Source organism: Fusarium sambucinum, chromosome I (genome assembly GCF_050947815.1).
Source record: "Fusarium sambucinum isolate potato_lamoka chromosome I, whole genome shotgun sequence".
NCBI lineage: Eukaryota > Fungi > Ascomycota > Sordariomycetes > Hypocreales > Nectriaceae > Fusarium > Fusarium sambucinum.
The window spans coordinates 11,376,426-11,394,981 of NC_139294.1; the positions used below are offsets into that span (position 1 = coordinate 11,376,426).

The 18,556-nt window shown below is 44.8% G+C and overlaps 8 protein-coding genes across 8 annotated transcripts; 3 read left to right on the top strand and 5 right to left on the bottom strand.

Annotated features, from left to right (window-relative positions):
* Window positions 1–184: 184 nt before the first annotated feature.
* Window positions 185–1,126, bottom strand: FSST1_006404 (NYN domain-containing protein; the record flags this gene model as incomplete). The annotated part of the gene is made up of 1 exon (XM_083232768.1): window positions 185–1,126. One exon carries the CDS (start codon window positions 1,124–1,126, stop codon window positions 185–187), a length of 942 nt encoding a protein of 313 aa, XP_083089834.1.
* A 529-nt stretch (window positions 1,127–1,655) lies between these two features.
* Window positions 1,656–3,348, bottom strand: FSST1_006405 (uncharacterized protein; the record flags this gene model as incomplete). The annotated part of the gene is made up of 2 exons (XM_083232770.1): window positions 1,656–2,032; window positions 2,082–3,348. The coding sequence occupies 2 exons, from the start codon at window positions 3,346–3,348 to the stop codon at window positions 1,656–1,658; spliced, it is 1,644 nt and encodes a 547-aa protein (XP_083089835.1).
* A 436-nt stretch (window positions 3,349–3,784) lies between these two features.
* FSST1_006406 (uncharacterized protein) lies at window positions 3,785–5,014 on the top strand (the record flags this gene model as incomplete). Its single annotated transcript, XM_083232771.1, has 2 exons — window positions 3,785–4,554; window positions 4,603–5,014. The coding sequence occupies 2 exons, from the start codon at window positions 3,785–3,787 to the stop codon at window positions 5,012–5,014; spliced, it is 1,182 nt and encodes a 393-aa protein (XP_083089836.1).
* A 253-nt stretch (window positions 5,015–5,267) lies between these two features.
* Window positions 5,268–6,244, bottom strand: FSST1_006407 (DUF1996 domain-containing protein; the record flags this gene model as incomplete). The annotated part of the gene is made up of 2 exons (XM_083232772.1): window positions 5,268–5,959; window positions 6,007–6,244. 2 exons carry the CDS (start codon window positions 6,242–6,244, stop codon window positions 5,268–5,270), a joined length of 930 nt encoding a protein of 309 aa, XP_083089837.1.
* Window positions 6,245–6,941: 697 nt separating this feature from the next.
* FSST1_006408 (uncharacterized protein) lies at window positions 6,942–8,000 on the bottom strand (the record flags this gene model as incomplete). The annotated part of the gene is made up of 1 exon (XM_083232773.1): window positions 6,942–8,000. One exon carries the CDS (start codon window positions 7,998–8,000, stop codon window positions 6,942–6,944), a length of 1,059 nt encoding a protein of 352 aa, XP_083089838.1.
* Window positions 8,001–8,675: 675 nt separating this feature from the next.
* FSST1_006409 (GMC family oxidoreductase) lies at window positions 8,676–10,484 on the bottom strand (the record flags this gene model as incomplete). The annotated part of the gene is made up of 1 exon (XM_083232774.1): window positions 8,676–10,484. The coding sequence occupies one exon, from the start codon at window positions 10,482–10,484 to the stop codon at window positions 8,676–8,678; it is 1,809 nt and encodes a 602-aa protein (XP_083089839.1).
* Window positions 10,485–11,363: 879 nt separating this feature from the next.
* Window positions 11,364–12,925, top strand: FSST1_006410 (uncharacterized protein; the record flags this gene model as incomplete). The annotated part of the gene is made up of 2 exons (XM_083232775.1): window positions 11,364–12,064; window positions 12,124–12,925. 2 exons carry the CDS (start codon window positions 11,364–11,366, stop codon window positions 12,923–12,925), a joined length of 1,503 nt encoding a protein of 500 aa, XP_083089840.1.
* A 2,066-nt stretch (window positions 12,926–14,991) lies between these two features.
* On the top strand, window positions 14,992–17,032 carry FSST1_006411 (HET domain-containing protein; the record flags this gene model as incomplete). The annotated part of the gene is made up of 2 exons (XM_083232776.1): window positions 14,992–15,714; window positions 15,767–17,032. The coding sequence occupies 2 exons, from the start codon at window positions 14,992–14,994 to the stop codon at window positions 17,030–17,032; spliced, it is 1,989 nt and encodes a 662-aa protein (XP_083089841.1).
* Between the last annotated feature and the right edge of the window lie 1,524 nt (window positions 17,033–18,556).

The following is an 18,556-nucleotide window of genomic DNA, read 5'->3' on the forward strand; positions in this document are numbered from 1 at the left end:
GATGATATCACACCGCATGGTTCTTAGACTTCTGGGGAAAAGGTTTTCCTAGTATTTCAACGTGTTAGATAGTATTCATACATTGACTTATAATAGTTTAGCTGGAAATGAAACCTCCATAGTCATTTGGACAAGTCCCCAATTGCCCATCCTTGCTTGGAACGTGATTGCTCAACCCTCTTTCTTAGTCATTGAGACATCGGGCATACATTGCATCCGACTTCTTATCTTCAGGAAATCTATTTACAACTGCAAAGCGGCCTGTAGATCTCAGCAACCCGCTGAGCTTCTTACATCCATACGTGCGAGGGTCAAAGTCAGAATGCCACTGGACCATAAGTGAACCAACTTCTGCAAGCAGAGCCCATCCTTCGTCATCTGAAGACACTTCTACAGCCTCTTGCAGCCATCCAATAGTCGTCAAATCAACTGCTTTGTGTTCAGGTGCTGAATCGCCATGTATCGGAGGTTCCAGTGTCTTAGCTCCCTCCGTCTGTTTGTTACTCTTCAAAGGGTCAGTCTGGTCCGCGTCCTTTTCATTCTGATCGGTTAATGATGTACTGGCTGCTACACCTTCCATAGAACTAGCAATCGATGGACCGACGCTAATGAGCCCTGTAATAGAGGAACGAGCACTGGATGGCCCGGCTACTGACATTCCAAATTTGGCTGGCCCAGTCATTGACACTAGATTCTCAACATAGATAAACTTGTCGCACGCCGTAACAAAAGGTTTGGGAGTGTGCCTCTCTCCACATCCAAAGACTACCAAGCCTGACTCTCGTATTCGAGTAGCCAGCCGAGTAAAGTCGCTGTCACTAGACACTATGCAGAAGCCGTTGAATTTGTTTGAATACAAAAGATCCATAGCATCGATAATCATGGCTGAATCAGTTGAGTTCTTCCCTTTGGTATAGGCAAACTGCTGCATTGGCTGGATAGATTGTTCCAGAAGGTGGTTTTTCCATTGGGTTAATGCTGTCCCAGTCCAGTCTCCATAAGCACGTTTGGCAAAGGTTGTGCCGTACTTGGCGATCTCTGTGAGCACAGAGCCAGCCATGGAAGCGTTGGCATTGTCGGCGTCAATGAGTACGGCAAACTTGCGGGATGTCATTGCGGAGGTCATGTTTATTGAAGTTTCGGTCTGTTTGAGAAGCGGGCTGTATGTAAGTACTAGAATGTGTTTCGCTTAGACTTGTTGCTCACTTTGTGCTTGGATAGTAGGAAAATGACTTGGACGTCAATGAGATTGGGTGTTTTTCACTCTTGTTTTGTTTTGAGAAGCAGCACTCGGTGGTCTATGGGAAAATGAATTCTCCTTATCTTTATAGTAGCTGAGCTTAGAACGGCCATGGTATAAGCGGGGTATTGGGAGGCCGACCAGGTCTGTCGCAAAGTATCTAGCCACCGGTAAACTATTGGAACCTTATGACATCAACCAGTGTGGTACCTAAACTTCAATGTGTGATCTAGTAGAGTATAGGGGGCTCCCAAGTTCCAAGTTTGTTTGTAGCATGTCCAGCTAAATCAAGCTGAGTACCATATCAATGGCTGAAAACATATCTTGACCACATCACTAAGAAATGCGCTCAGAATCTCCTCCTATATAGCTCTATTTTAGCTAGATTCACTACTTTTTAAACATGTGACTATGCCTAGTTGTCTGACTTGTAAACCATATCTGATAGTGGCATATCCCAGACAGATGTATTCCAGTTCGTAATATTAGACTTCGTATCGTCGGACGGCGATTTATATGAACCAAGGGGCCGAGAATGCCCTGCCACATCATTATTGGTTGGAACAACTCGCTTCCCTGTCCCTCGATTGTCCGGTTGTTGTATAAAAGGAAACCCGATAGAAATTGTGTTCAATTTGGAAGCTTCCTTTACTTGAAGCTCGATATCCTCAAAAACATCAACCAAAGGGATGACATAACTACACGAGAGCATATCTGTCGCAACAAGATGGCCATAGACTTCGAAAGTCGAAGCATCAACTACCCAGGAGCCAGAGTCCCCAGATATAATGTCTATGGTTCTATTAGCCTATGTACTTCGTGCACACACGTGTATATATACCTGTGCTTCTACTAAGCTCCACGCTATATGTTCTTACAAACTGGGTCCCAGGATGTACAAGAATCTGGTTCAGACCAGCGGTGATGGTTGCTTCTTTTACTCCAGAGGATCCTGTGATGATATATACTGATCGACTGATCGGAACATCAACTAGAGAAGAGGGCATCTTGAGCAGCGCTGGAGGTTTCCCCTGGGCGACCAGCATGTTGGGCTTCATCGGGATCTCCCATGTCGGAAACTTGAATAGCGCCCAATCTCGAAACGCTCCAGTATTACTCAGGGATGAATATGCTATAGGTTGAGCAAATACGGAACCCGGTAGAGATGGATGTGGAATCACTGGTCTTGATGTCTGTTCTGCTTCAAGTGACACGCCCCAATCAACTTGAGGGATGGAGGTCAGACATGAAGTATCGGAGCTGTTTGAAGAACTCTCGTCATATCCGTCGCTGTCATCATCCGAAATGGAGAGATTTTCGTCATCGTCATCGCCATAGCCATCACTGTTCGTTTCAGTATGTATCGCATGGGCAACAGTTAAACCGTAGACTCGATATGAACTGTCTATCCACCGTGGGGCGTCGAGTTGTAGGAGACCACCCATTGTTGACATGGCTATCTCTTCTCCGAAACCTTCGGCAGAGATAGGAATCGGCATTCCACAGTGAGTATAAGTCATGTCTTCTAAGCTTGGAATGCCGACTTCAGGACCTGATCGCGTGCTTGGTGATGCACCAAAGATATGCACGTCAAACGAGCACATTGAACTGTCGTTGGGCTGATAGAGGTCCTTCACATATGACTTGCGCAAGAACTTTCGAATTGTATCGTGCGCGCCGTCTTCGTCGGAGCAAAAGATGACGAGGCAGACTTTGGCATCTTCTATGCTTGTTCCGAGCATGACAGGTCTTATCGACATTGCAGGCAGTTGTCGCTTTGATCTTGACAAGTATTTCCGTTTTTTTGACTTGAGTATACACTCTGCTAAAAGGCCGCTTATTTGCTCGATCACATCACTAGCGCGTCTCGCAGTTTGTTCGTCAATTGACTTTGCGATAGGTCGGATTGTGTTCTGTTGTGCTGCAGGATTATTGGAAGTGACAGGTTGAGGCAGAGGACGAGGACTAGAGCGAGACATGCTCAACTGATCAAGACTAGGTTCGGAATTGGATCCATGGCTTGGATTCCTTGATCCACCGTATCCTGAATCATTGTCGGTATGTATCTCCTCATTTGTACAATGACAATGTGAACGGGGATCTTCCATTTGAAGATTTGGTACAATAACTCAAACTGACATATGCGAAATGATGAGAAGGTGATGGATGAAAAGAATGAGCAAAGATACGTCAGATCAGGTGCCGAGCGCCGATGAGGCAGACTCGACAAATGCTGACAACTAATAACTACGCTTCTCAATCTGCAGCATCCAAGCTAGTAGGTGTGGGTGTCAGAAATATTACCCTTCTAAGTCTTACGGTACAAAAATAAATAGTCTTAGAGCTATAGTCTAAGGAGTATAAGCTAACCTAGTAATTTCGTCTTTTGTGTTTCCCGCGGTCACTTTTTCTGATACCTTAGGGCCAAGCCACATTCGATAGAGCCCCGACTATTGCATCTTGACGAACACCAGGCTCTCAGCCGTACATGATACTTGAAACGGTTTTCAGCCTTTCTCATGCTTTTTATTTCCACCCGTCAAGATGTTTATACTACCTACGGACTCCATGTTTGACCTTTCTTCGCCCTATCCTCTCAAAGATCTTACCGACCAGGATCTTCGAAATCTCGTTCTCGTACTGTGGAATTGGAAACTATGCGACAACTGCAAAGTTGCGCCGGGGCAGCAACCGTGCTCACCTCAAACTTGCGCGGGGGCGCGCTGGAGTAGGATGAAGCTGTTCTTCGACTATTATCGGAAATGCACTGCTGAATATGTTCCCGACATGGTTGTTGGAGCTCCTCCAGCGTTGCAAAGTCACACGGATTTAATGTCGATCATTCGCACACTCAAAGACAGTCCAGACAAGACAAGGGCAGAACTAACAGGTGATTGTTTCCCAGATGGGGGTGATGATCAGATGCCTATGCCCTCGGACCAGAACAGGGCTTTGGACCTGGCTCTAAGAGTCATGACAATGATAACATGTTCTCTGGAAGCAAGATCGGCAGACACACTTGAGGCAGGTCTGCAACCTGCAACATGGGCGCACGACATGACATGGCCTCAGTTTATCTCGAGTGTATTCCCAACTACTGACTATTCTGGATTAGAAGAGGGTGCTGCCACATTCCGTCAAATAAACGATAGAGTCACTGCGCGAAGACTCTCCAAGGTGGCTAGACTTTCCTTCGTCCCAACAAATGAGCTATCGAATCATCTCAAGTTGAACCAAAAAGACGGGACGGTGGAACTATTTCACCATACATCGTTTCTGAAAGAGACTCTCATCGCAAGCCAGGTCAACACTGAGTGAGTGTCTCAATCTCCAGAAATACATTTGCTAATAAGCTTTGAAAGGAGCTACATGTCTCGAAAACTTGCCATAGAGACCCTCAATTCCATTCAGAAGACCTTATTCCCATCGACAACAGATACAGCCATCTTGCTTCGCTCACTCATCTCAAAACACAATCTAGATGCAGATTGTCTCCGATATGAACCTTCGACATATCAAGTTGCAGGGGAGACCTCCTCTGGATATCAATACCTCGAACATAGACTAATCGAACTATATGAGGAGCTTGACAACCCAACACCTCGAGGGTACTTGGAGAAGTGGCTGGAAAGGAAAAGCGGCGCCCGGTATGTTATGATGGCGACACTTGCAGGTGTAGCAATTGCAATAATACTCGGTGCATTAGCTTTAGCTATGTCCATTTTTCAGACTTGGATCGGTTGGCAGCAGTGGAAGCATCCTGTTGCAGGTTAATTAGTTCGTAATTATTGAAAGGAGGGGAGGATGTCACGTGAGGCATCGCCTGTGTAATATTTCATTCAATCACCAGTCTCTTTCTACGATACCGTCAAGGACCAAAAGTCCCGTGTTCAAATCTGGAAGGGTAATGACATGGAAGAATCTCATAGGACAGTAAGATTCAATGTAACTGCAGCTCGTACTGCAGCCAAGACAATAAAAATAAATAAAATAAATACTAAAGCGTTAATAAATAAATAGCTAATAATTAAGCCAGGACGCGTTTACTTTCTACATAGTCGCTGGTTCCATGTTCCGGATCTGCATCCTTAAACTCCCCTGCCTTGCACAGCGAGCCAGCATTATATTTCCCCTTGGGTCCATCAACTCCCTTAAAGTCCCTTTTCGAATTTGCCAGGAGCATGTTTTCAGCCGCTTCAGGAAGCCAACCATTGATAAAGTCACCATGTGTACAGTATGAGGATCCACAAGAAAGTTCGAGCGGAGCGGGACCATCCCAACCGTCTGGGAACACCTCGCGGAGATCATAGCGGATGCTAAACCGCAGCTGTGGCATTCGCTTCATGCCAGCTGGACAGCGGTTCTCAGGTCTGAAGGTTTTGGTCCAATGATGGACCCCGGAATACGTAGACTCCAAAGACTCCTCGTTAACGCAGTCATGGAAGAGAAGAATGGTTTGGAGCCGTCCGCAGCCCTTGGTAGGGAATGCTGCTCTGTCTTTGACTTCTTGAGGATCACCTCCGAACTCGCAAAACCACTGAATACCAGCAAGAGGCTCGACATGGTTGTTTGAAGTTGCGCTTGCATTACCGACAACCACTTTATAATCCTGAGGAATAGCAACCTCGGCCTTATCAATGCTGACGTAGTAGGCGCTGAAACGACTAATAGGAACTGTGATACGATCACTGCCGTTCTTTGCAAAGAGAGTCGGTACCCCTGTCAAGCATTAGATGATGGACGTTGGGCAACCAACATGTACTTACAATAGGACGAGAAATCGTTTGGGTTCTCAGCAGTGGAACATCCAGTTTGAAGCTCTCTGGATGTGGTTGTGTTCACTGTGACAGCATCTGATCCAAAGAAACTATGCATGTGGCTAACGTATTGACCTGGGAACACAATAGGGTCTATGTTTTTCAACATGAACCTCGGCGCATTAGTGACAGTGTAGGCACTGACAGCGGCGAGCCCGTAGAGGGCCGAGAAGACGAGGTATTTCATGACAAAAAAGGGATGTTTCTCTGTTCCTTAAACGAATGGAGTTGGTTGAATGAAGAAGTGATAATTGGATTGGGTTGAATGAGACAGGAAGATGAACAGACGATGTCTGTTTATACAAAAAAGTTATTTTTCGTTACTAAAACATGGGTATATGTCTGTAGCGTCCCGCAGCATCAATTTCGCGCTTGCAGAGATTACAGGACTGGTCATGTTATTTCGCCTACCACACCTGGTCACCCCCGGTACATCATAATGATATAACTGGTTGATAGGTAAGCATAAAAGGTGGGTAAATCAGATAAACCCAATTACATCATCTCAAGACCGGGGGCGACCTCCTAAGTTAACCTACCTCCAGGTGCTGTAGGCGAAATAACCTCCTTTAGACTTTGTGTGTTTATGAGATGTTCCTCGTAAACGTCGCACGAGCGTTTAATACTCAGCGATGCAGCCATTAGATTTGAGACAGTGGGGCTTTAGCAAGATGAAAGGCAGCATGATCGGCACGTCTACGCGCTCCCAAGTGGAGGTGCCCGGGCATATCCTTGTGGCATTACAGAATAGGCATAGTCACCACGGAGGCAATAACAAGTTCATCCGACGTACGATTTAAGTTGATCCCTATACAATACTTTTTTCTTATGGCCATGCCTTGTACTAACATCTTGTACCTCTGCCGCACAGATGAACTGGGATATTAAGCTGAAGACTCCTTCTCCCCCGCCTCCACCTCAAGAAATTGCTTCAGGGTGTCTATCACCGTCTCAGTCATCGGTCTGTATCTGACCCTAAGGGCCTCCACTGCTTTAGACCCATCGACAGTGTATAGATTGTTGAGTGCCTCGTCCTTGCCAGAACCAGGTGTGCCTATGGGAATCCTGCAACGGGCCTCTTGGGCCAGGTTCGATCTGGCCGCGTCTGCGGCACTCTGCCAGTCGAAATGCTCAGCCAAAAGAAATCTCTTACCACTGGCATCTGGCGTGTCAACAGCAGATACGACCATCAGGGCAGCGTCGCGTACGTCGATGGCACCAGCAAAGTCAAGACGCGGAACTTGAGGAGCGTCGACTAAGCCCCAGAGCAGGGAAGCTGTTGAGTGCAGGTGAGCCATAGAGTCGATAGCCTCGATGTGAGGACCGAAGATTGTTGATGGACATAAGCACACAGTATCGAAGTGTGGCTTATTTGCTGACATCCACTCCCATACAGCTTTCTCAGACAGCGCTTTAGACGCTATGTACAATACTGTTGGGTCCTGCTCCTTCGCGGCTTCCTCGTACGTCACTGGGTTCCAGTCGGCTTCAGTGTAAGTATACCCAGGGCGCGAGCCTTTAGAGAGGTCGAGCATGGCAGAGAAGGAAGATATCTGCACAACCCTACGGAACGAGGAAGACGAATATTTTTTGGCTGCTTCTAGCACAGCTGTGGTGCCGGCGATAGCGGGGCTGAGTATCTCGCTAATGTTATCTTGAATATTCTTGCCCATCGGACAAGGGCTCGCAACATGGACGACACTAGTAATAGTTTCGTTGAAGGCGCGTTGGAAACATTCTGGCCTGGTCAGGTCTTCAACGAAGACGATGCGGAGCTGATCAGACTTGACATATGCCGAAAAGCTTGTGCGGACCGTTTCGGCGGCCTTCTCGGAGCGTACTGTTGCATAAACCGTTCTGTCGTGCTTCAGTAGTTGATCAACGACATGTAAACCAAGGTATCCGTTGGCTCCTGTCACAAGGATAGAAGGTGAGAAATACATGTTGCCAGTAATGCCTTGATTGTCGGCAGTATAGTAGAATATTCTCGGCTGTCTCTAATGATAGACTTCGCTTGAAATTATATATGTATTTGTTAGTGGTTGGTACACTGCTAAAGCTTGTAGCGTTTCGGAGTTAAGTTATCATGGACTTATGCTCCCTAAGTCCGCCAAAACGGCAAAGTCCTGGTAAGTCTCTGATGTCTCATTCCCCATAAATTTGAGTTGGACAGGGGTAGTTAGAATGTGGGACTACTCCGTAGTCTATGTTGACTTCAATCTACGCCAGGCCGTCCCCAGTGTATCAGAAAAACTGACCGTTGGAAGCATAAGAGACGAAATTAGTAGGTCACATTATCCCCCTTAGGCTATAGTTCATAGACTACTTATTTATACATCCTAAGACTTAGGAGGCTATTTTTTCTGCTACCCAGTAGGCCGTGTAGAATCACATCAAGTCTAATCTCACAGATACAGTATTAACTTCAACCTATATGATTAGCCGTTGGATTGTATTATATAGATAATCACGAGATGCAGCACGATAATCCGAAATGAACCCGTTTCGTCCATAGGTATTAGAATAATTTCATAAGTACATGGAAGGACTGGATAGGTTTTCAAGCTGTAGGACAGTAATTGAACACGCTTGAACAGTGTAACCTTTCAAGACAAGATCTACACATCTGCTAATATATCCACCAAAGCTTTCTCGCTCACCATCAAGGTTGCCAAAGTGGGCACCTCGCCTGGTTGAACTGGAAAGACAGATCCATCTACAACTCTGAGATTCTGTACCCCTCTTACCCTAAACTTAGAATCCAACACAGCAAAAGGATCTTGATCTGATCCAATTGCACAGGTGCCTGAGACATGATGAGAGTAAGTCTGCGCCCGGACGTAGTGTTTCTGCCAAGTGTCTGTGCATTCCACCCCTGTGGCACATGGGCGGTGTTCGGTGAACGGATTGTCCTCAAGACTGTTGAAGATTGGCCTCACAAAATTGATAGCATCCACCATAGACTCAATATCCTGACGACTGTCTCCACGGAAGAAGCCCAGGTCGATATCTGGAACGTCTTGCGGGTTTGCAGATCTGAGTTTGACAGTGCCGTTGATGCTCCTGGGATGCAACTGCATAAAACCACATTCAAACTCGTTCCTATTCCAACCCGGCATGCCAGGGAAGAAGCCGATGAAATTCATACTACCACAGTAGAAGTGAATATCGCGCGTTCGGAGGGCTGCTGCTGTGGTGTAAAAAACGTCCCAGAAACCCACAACAGGCTTCTGGAACGTACCATATAGAACTGCCTCGTAATTGTCGTGCATCCTAGTTCCCACCCCGGGAAGATCCTTGATCACCGTGATGTTGAATGCTTCCAATTCCGAAGCCGGTCCGATTCCACTAAGCTTGAGTAGCTGAGGCGTATTAAAGACACCGCCGGCGAGGATGATTTCTCTAGTTGCGTATGCCTTTCCAGCAGTACCCTTGAAACTGGTATTGTGTCGTGGGTCTGCTGCGTAAAGACTTTTGCCTTGCAAGTATTCAATGCCAATGGCTTTGGGGCCTTTGGGATCCGAATACTCGGAGAAGATTACCTTTGTGACAAGGGTATGCTCTTGAACAGTCAAGGGAAACTTCTGAGGATCAGCGAGGGTGGTGCGGATGAGATTGAGCGGGCTGGATCGGACACCATGGCGGGAATGAGTATGCGGCGTAAAGACGCCGTTAATATGATCCCTGTTAGGATCATCTATGTTGATGTCGCGGCTTAGTAACGTGAATAGCGTCGAGTTGGTTTTGTTTCCTCCCAGTAAATCAGAGGTAAGTTGAGCAAGAGAAGTCTGATCAGAGCTGTTCAAAGCCCATGAAGGATCAGCCTGCGAAGTGTCGATGTATCCCGTAAACCCGTGAGAAGGGTCGCTTCCATTTTGCAGGTAGTTACATCGTTCAAGGTTCACCAAGTACTGGCGCATATTCGTTGACATCCATGAATTATCGCCAGTGATCTCAGCCACGTCGTTCCAGTCAACGTCGGCCGGTAACGAGAGTGTTGCAGCGTTATGCATAGCGCAACCCCCAAGAGTACCGGCGCGAGGGTAGTATATGCCTAGTCGCTCAGCACCCTCTGGAGGATCGCGGCCGACATAAAACTCCCCGTTTTCTTGTCTCCACGTCATAAACTCGAATTCACTTTCAAATTCTGGAGTGTCTCGAGTGACAAAGAAGTCCCATCTGGTGAGAGGATCATTGATGGCTAGCGTGTTGTTGTAAACAATCTCGGAGTTGGTATTGTTGATTTGATCGTCTCCAGCATCGACAAGAAGAACCGAGTGACCAGCTCGCGCAAGGTTCGCTGCCAAGGGTCCACCGCCAGGGCCTGATCCCACGACAATGTACTCGAAAGTGTCATGACTCGATGGTAAATGGGCTGCTTTTGTGGCTGATGCCAATGCTAGGAGTATCTTGAGGTTCATTCTCATTATATCTCAGGATTGTGGGTGCTTTGGCTGGTAGAAATTGAATGTGATGAAGAGTGACTTATTCTATATACGAATGATTGAACAGGAATATGTGTTCTTCTTATAGTACGCTACTTCCTTGCTTCTTACCTTCCAGGCAAATAGCCTACACATAGTTCTAGTATTAGTTCCTTGATACTGAAGGACTCGTCATCAGAGAGACCTTTACCTGCCAAACACTACTAAGCTAACTCAGCGCGTCTGGTGGACCCTGAACTTTCCAGTCGCGACCCTTCTTGAATCTGTCTCATGAGCAAGAACATTACGTTGAATTTACCATGCATGGGTCTACGGACCGAGTCTGTCCTGTTGATCAATGGAGACCAAGTTCGGTTTAGAGAAGGTCTTGGCTGACGGATTTATCGGGTCGTATCTCCGTGAATTGGCGGAGGTCGAACGGGCTGCGACAGTATCATCAATGCCAAGCCCCGTCTCGGCCGAACCGCACCACAGTACCGAACGATGCTCGGCAATTCATGCTAGCGTAAGGTATATTCAGCTCAACATAATATTAAATGCCAGAATTTCGAAATTGGTGTGTTTCGTATGCATGAAGATTAGTCAAAGTAAGCCTCCACGTTTGTCTGAGCATACGCAAGCTGGACATTGGAACTTGGCCAACGACGTATGCTGTGCAGTGGCAGATTACATTCTGGCACTTCGGTATTTCGGATTGTTGATAGAAAGACCCCCTATGAGCGTAAACGTGCGGTCAATAATTCGATGCTCGATTCGGCCTCGGAATCCAAAGAGATGCCGTAAATTGTTTAAAGGACGAGTAACAGGATGCGCCACTGAACTGACAGAATGAATCAATTCTCACTCCATTGACTTTTGACAATGCGGCCTCTTCCTACTGCTGTGTGGACAGCGAGCTATGCTTGTTTCGCCATTGCCAAATCTATTCTTTTTGATCAAGGATCAGTCATCACTTTCAACGAGGCATCTCAATCCATAGAGGTGAAGCGCAACCACTCTGTTCTAATTGTCAACGACGAAATCGCCGCTGTATTTGAGCCCTCAAAGGATAATGTGACTATTCCTCCTGATACTGAAGTCATATATGCTGGGAACGACATTATTAGCCCTGGCTTTATCGACACACATCGCCATGCCTGGCAAACGGTTCAAAGAAGCCTTGGGGGTGATAGCTGTCTAGCTGAGTATCTGGGGCGTTGGTCTAATTTCGCCTTGACTGCACAGGTATTCACTCCAGAGATCATGTACTACTCGGAACTCGTCGGACTCTGCGAAGCCCTAAACTCAGGCGTTACGACTCTGGTAGATAATGCTTCAGGTGGCTTTACGCAAGCTATCAACGACGCGACTATCAGAGCAATCGTTGACAGTGGGATCCGTGGTTTCTATGCATACCATATACGCCGAGGAATTGACGGGTTTGCCTTTGAGGATCAAGAAAAGCATTTTAAGAACATCTCGAGACAGTCCGAGCGAAATGCTCTTTTATCTTTTGGTCTTGCGTACGAAGCCTTTGATACTGGCGACCCAGAAGAGGTGCAAGACATTATTAATATAGCAAGGTAAGTCACGCAGCACAATTTCTTGCATTAGCTGATGATAGCATCTAACTGAAAAATAGATCATCCAATATCTCGTTTCTCCAAACTCACTTTGTGGGAGGACCGATGGGTGTAGAAAACAGTCCCTCGATCTTGGCAAGGCTCGGCCTTCTTAATGATACATACCCCGTTATCTTTGTTCATGGCAATGCTGTGACACCTACAGATGCAGATCTCTTGCGACGTTTCAATCACTATATCTCCATGGCTCCCGAGTTTGAGATGCACCACGGTCAGGATAACTCCAACCTTGCCTTAGTGCAAGATCAGGCTGCACTCAGCGTTGGAACACATTATACCTTCAGTGGAGACTTGATAACGCAGGCCAGAATATGGTTACAATCTGCCCGTCAGCAAGCATATCAGAAAGCCATCAAAGACTTTCAATATCCGGCCAACAATCCAATGTCAACTAACCAAGCCTTTCTGCTTGCGACACGAGCCGGAGGGTTAGCCCTGCGACGACCCGACCTTGGTGTCATTCGTGTTGGCGCTAAAGCTGATGTCGTTGTGTTCGATGGATCGGCTCCGACCATGCTAGGTTGGGAAGATGCAGTCACTGCGTTAATTCTACATTCTAACCCTAGCCATGTCAAGCATGTGGTAGTGAATGGCGAGTGGAAAAAAAGGGATGGGCAGCTCTACTGTGCTCTGAACGATACCGCTGTTCGAGAAAGGTTCTTAAACTCAGCACAAACTGTACGGTCATTTTGGTCGGGGATAGAGTCAACTAACTTCACTGGTACTGTACCTGTAACGGGGGCATCGTATCGCCGACTTAATGAACTAGATGTCGTGAGAGGGTCTGCAAATGGGTATTGAGTATGACACGGGTCTCCGACGGGGACACAACCCGACACTGCGAGCGTAATTGGAGAAGTGGCTTGAAAGGGAAAGCAATGGTCGGTATGTTATAATGGTGAAACTGGCAGGTGTCGCTATTGCAATAATACTGGGTGCACTGGCATTAGCTGCATCTATACTCCGGACTTAGATTGGCTGGCAGCGGTGGAAGCACTCTGCTACAGGGTAGTTACTTACTTTGGGACTTTAGGTCCTAGGACATGGGCGTCCGTCCCCGCACAGCCAGCTGTGCGTTTAAAATCACATGATATCCGCACAGCCCCCCCCCCCCCCTGCATTTTTATTTTCCTTTAATAAAAACTTATTTAATTACTATAAAATTTCTTAAAAATTATAATATAATAATAGATTTTTAAAAGTATATTATAAAATTTTATATATATTTTTAGCTTATAAAATAGCTATTTTATAAAGTACTTTATATATAATATTTAAAAGATTTTAATTAAATAGTAAGATAATAAATAAATTTTTAATTCTACTTTATATTTACTTTATATATACTATAGTATATATTAGATTTTCTTTTAATTTATAAGCCTTTAATTAAAGCTATTAATAATAGTTTTAATATTAAAATATTTTAATTTTAAGATTTAATAACTAATTAAATATAATAGCTATAAATATACTTTTTTTTAATAAATATCCTAAGAATTAATATAATTATAATAAATTATTATTTTTATTTATATCTTATTAATTAAAGAGTTTTAATAAAAAATAAGCTTTATTCTTAAGAATATTAAATATATAATAAATAATATTATTTTAAAGTTTTTATAAGCTAATATAGCTTAAATTAATAGATTTAATAAATTTATATTAATATTTAATTTTATTATAATTTATAAAGCTTTAAGTTAATTAAATTTTTTTTTTTATATTATTTAAAAAATAAAAGAAAATTATTTTATTTTCTTATAGGGTAAATATTTTTCTTTCTTTTTATAAATAAGCTAAATATTAACCTTATATAGCTATATATATATAAATATAAAATATTTATTAAATACTATAGAAACTCTAATATTTAAATATATTTTTATTATAATTATAAGTCTATTAGTTATTTTATTATTAAAAATAAAAGAAAATACAGGGGGGGGGTAGCTATGCGTATAAGCACGTGATTTTAAATGCACAGCTGGCTGTGCGGGTATAGACGCCCCTAGGACATCTGTGTAAACAAAGGTTCATGCATTTCCACTCCGTATCATATAACACCAGGACAGAAGCCTTCAAGTCGTGTCAACCTTATAAATACAGGATCAATGAAGGAATGAATTGATTGAAGATCTGTGTTGAAGGACTGCAGATGAAAGTGAGATATAGTCACGTGATCACACACGTGATATCCGCCATGTTCAACAAGTCTCCACATAGAATTCCGTTAAAGCAGGCATAAAGGTCGAACATATTTCAGGAACAATAACCATGATCAGAGACCTATCTGACTTCTCAAATGATCTTACCACGGGTGTCGGCCTACTTCTCGTCCTCTATGTAGAGCCAATGACTCGCCAGTATCTTAGCGAAAGCATATGTTTTCTTACTTCATTTTCGCAATAGGGCTAATCGGAATTATTACTGCTATTATGTATATCATTATTGATATATATATAATCAACAAAAGTTAGCACTGAATTCCTAAACCTATTAATTGTTAAATTTAAATGCTGTATTTAAGGGACTAAGAGCTGGTATTGTTGTTCCAGCTACTTATTGCAGTAAATATTATGCCCGGCAGCCCAGGAAGATCTGGATCAGTTCAGCTCACTGTTACGAGTTAACAGTTAAACTACACGTGACGCAACAGCCAATGATCTTGATTCGATATCACAGCATACGCGGCATGCATGAGAACGCGGTTACAGTGCGGGGTCGTGGATGACTTAAAAGCGTGACTTCGAATTGCTGATCTTATTTTCCTGAAATCAACATATCCTCAGGTTCACTAGGATAGTTTCCCGTTAAAAACTCTCATTCTTGTAAACCTTCAAGCTCCCCTCAACCTCAACAGGATGTCAAATCCCAAACGCAGGAAACTTGATCCTTGGTGTGACCGGTGCCGCACAATATCAAGGTTGGCTAGGATTAAGAACGTTGCCAATAGCAAACACTACTACAATGTTGCAGAAGTACCCGAATCTCAGAAAGATCTTGCATCGTCTTCTTGTCGTATCTGCCAATCACTTGCAATACTCAAGTCGGATAAGTCACAAACCATTCTACACGCCCTATCAGCTGGCTGGCTTTTCAAAGGGTTGACGGCGGCTCGACTGTCGAAGCTCAAACTTACGGATACAGTTCTGCTACGTCTCGACTCGAAAGAGACGAACATACATAAAGCCATGGGCAGTCTCATAGCTGTTGAACCAACCGAGCCAACCTCAGAGCCTTTCCCCAGCCTTTTACCTTTTCAACCCTGGCCTAGAACTATTGATTATGAACAAATCAAGTCTTGGATCAACTACTGCAAGAAAAACCACGATGACACTTGCACATCAGAGGAGAAGATTCAACTACAGCCTTTCAAAGTCATAGACTGCAATTCCCACCAGTCTGGAGAGCCTATCAAACCCGTACCACTTCCTACAAATCAGGAATATGCAGCTCTCTCATACGTCTGGGGAGAAAATGACAAAAAACAGTCAGGTGTAAGCGGATCAACGGCTCCAGTCATCAATGATAGTATTAAAGTGACAAAGAGTTTGGGTTGTAATTACCTATGGGTCGATCGACATGTGCGTTGAATAGCCAATTGTGTAATATTTGCCGCCTACTGATGATTCATAGTGCATCGACCAAGAGCAATCGGAAGATTCGAAGAAGGAAGAATTTGAGATGATGGACAAGATCTATTCCCAAGCCTCTTTCACCATCATTGCTGCTGCCGGGAGGGACTCTGGGGATAACTTGCCTGTGGTGACTGCACAGCGTAATCAACAAAGAGAACCGCTGCAAGTAGGTAACATGCAATTTCGCTACCTTGGCAAACCACCCAGGGAGGTAATTCAGTCCACCAAATGGGCCGAAAGGGGCTGGACATACCAGGAAGGATTCTTATCCCGGAGGAGGATCTTCTTCACCAACGAGCAAGTCGTTTTTCAGTGCAACAACATGACTTGCCTAGAGTCTCTTAGTATTTCTATGGAGGCTTTGCATCAAAAATCGGGCCGAGTACTTGACGACATTCAACCGTTAGAGATAAAACCGCCAGACGCGAGCCGCAAAGCCATAGGAGATCACATCATAACATACAGTGCCAAGCAACTTACGAAGAAAGAAGATTCCCTGAATGCCTTTTTGGGTATCCTCAGCTACTACGAGGCGAAATACTCCTGGGGTCAATTTTTGGGAAATCCGATACATGATGGGGACCATCACATGATAAATGCATGGTATCATCTTGAGCCCGCAACTCGCGTCACGGAGTTTCCAACCTGGTCATGGACAGGCTGGCGGGGGAGATTGAAATTGACGAGCCGCAACAACCCAGACTACAAACTTGAATTAGCAACCTTGGATGGAGAGATCATAAACATCGATAAGTACAAAGACAAAGAGATTTTTGAGCGGCATAAGTTGAAACATTTCATTCAGTTGACAGGGAAGGTAATACATGTGCCATTCGAGTTCATCGACTGGAACAACCACAAGGAAGATTGGACGCAGGGCCTCCAGAAAGGAATCTGGGCCGCCCTTCGGCTCACCGACAATATTACCGCATATTCGCTTTTCTATCCTGACCATGAATCCCTTGCTGAGAAAACGGATTTCTCTCTTCCGGCCATGATACTAGAGAGTGGTACGAGTTCAAAAGAAAAGAACACCATCATTCTCGTTTTGCAACAGGGCGACGGATACTATCAGCGGGCTGGGTTGATCAGAATGGCCAGTGTCACAAGTCCAGAAGCAAAAGATTCACGCCGGGAAAATGACGTGCAACCAACTATGTACAAAGATGCTTCAGGATGTTGGTCGAGGCATGCGCCAGCATGTGAAAAGAAAAATTGGATTTGGCTGCAAGCAGCCGAGGATAGAACCTTTCAAGTATGGTAACTGATAGCAGATCATGTATATCATACGAATCTACCAAGTTATAGTGCATGGGTTGTATTTTAGCCTCAGCTATGCCTCTAAGGCACATACCTACTAACATAGCCGGCAAGACCCGGGTAACCGGATCTGGTATCTAATTATCTGGTTAATTGATATCAACGTTGCCTTCATGCATCAGTAACTTTAAACTATTATATTTACCATTGCCAGAGGTAGACTTAGTAAGTACAGTATACGTATCCGCCCACCGGATAAGAGCAGATACTTGGAGAGGGCACGAGGCTGAAACCTGAGTAGGTGGTGGAGAGAAAATATCTATCCGTCCCTGGATATTGGCCTGCGCTTGCTAGGCTTGATCCTTATCCTAGACTAAACTAACGAACTGCGGCACGATGTAGGCATTCGGGACTCTAGGTGAACTGAGCGGCTGAGCCTGAGCGACCGTCGCCAGAGGTGCGAAAGTTGGCGAATAAGGGTCAAGCTGTGGCGTAATCCCTGTCAAAAAAGTCAACTCTAGTCGAGAACACGAAGAGTTCCAAACATTGCTCCAAGATAGAACACCATTTTGAAGAACAGGGTTGTCGATACTAGTATCTCCAACAGTGACAATGTTACCCTGAATAATAAAAGTTGGACTGGGAGACCCATCGATCAAGGACTTAGTTTGATATATACGCTGCCAGAACATGAAGTTATTGCCACGCTCTGAAGCGAACTCGGTGGTGACTCTATTCAGATCAGTGTTATAGTGGGCAGTATTCTGAAGCCAATCGCTGATGATATCAGTGTTACAAGACTGTTATTGGGGCCACTCTCGAACAAAACACCTTTGAAACTGTCAGCGACCTCCTGATGGTCACCCCTGAGGATGTGATGGATTAACCGCTGAGCTTTGCTAGCTGGGACAGGCCAGAACACCGCTTCTGCTTAGTCGTCAGAGTTGTCTTGTTTTAGTCTGGCAAAAGGAACCACTGTATCTTGTTTGTTCAGAGGCATTCGCGGGTAGCAGAAACGATGACCTTTTTACTTTAGGGTATGGAAATACTTTTTAAAATCATGGTTTAAATAGCACAAGACGACCTATCAATTTCGTCCCTGGAAAAGTGGCCGACCTTTCTGGTATCGTGAGAATGCGACTGCACCTGAACTTGCATGAACCTGAACCAGGATATCCTGAAACCCTTCCTTCCTCGGACCAATTTATCCCTCAACTGTCGGATAAAAACTTCAATTTTCTGCCAGTTATTCGTACATTATTATACAATTCCGATCCACCCCGTTATAATCTCGGGTAAATTATTCTGTCTTCAGCTCTGGCAGATCGATAGCAATCATGCCTGTGTTAGCCTCTTCCTTTGCTCATCCATCGTCTTTATGTGGACCTCATTCACAGGATCGGGTACGTCCATAAGAATTCTCTCCATCTCTCTCAACAAGAAAGGCCGGGGATTACAAGGCGCGTGGTCTACACCCTCAACCCTTCCAATATCATGCATCACCAGCCCTGCGATCGTACGGCGCAGC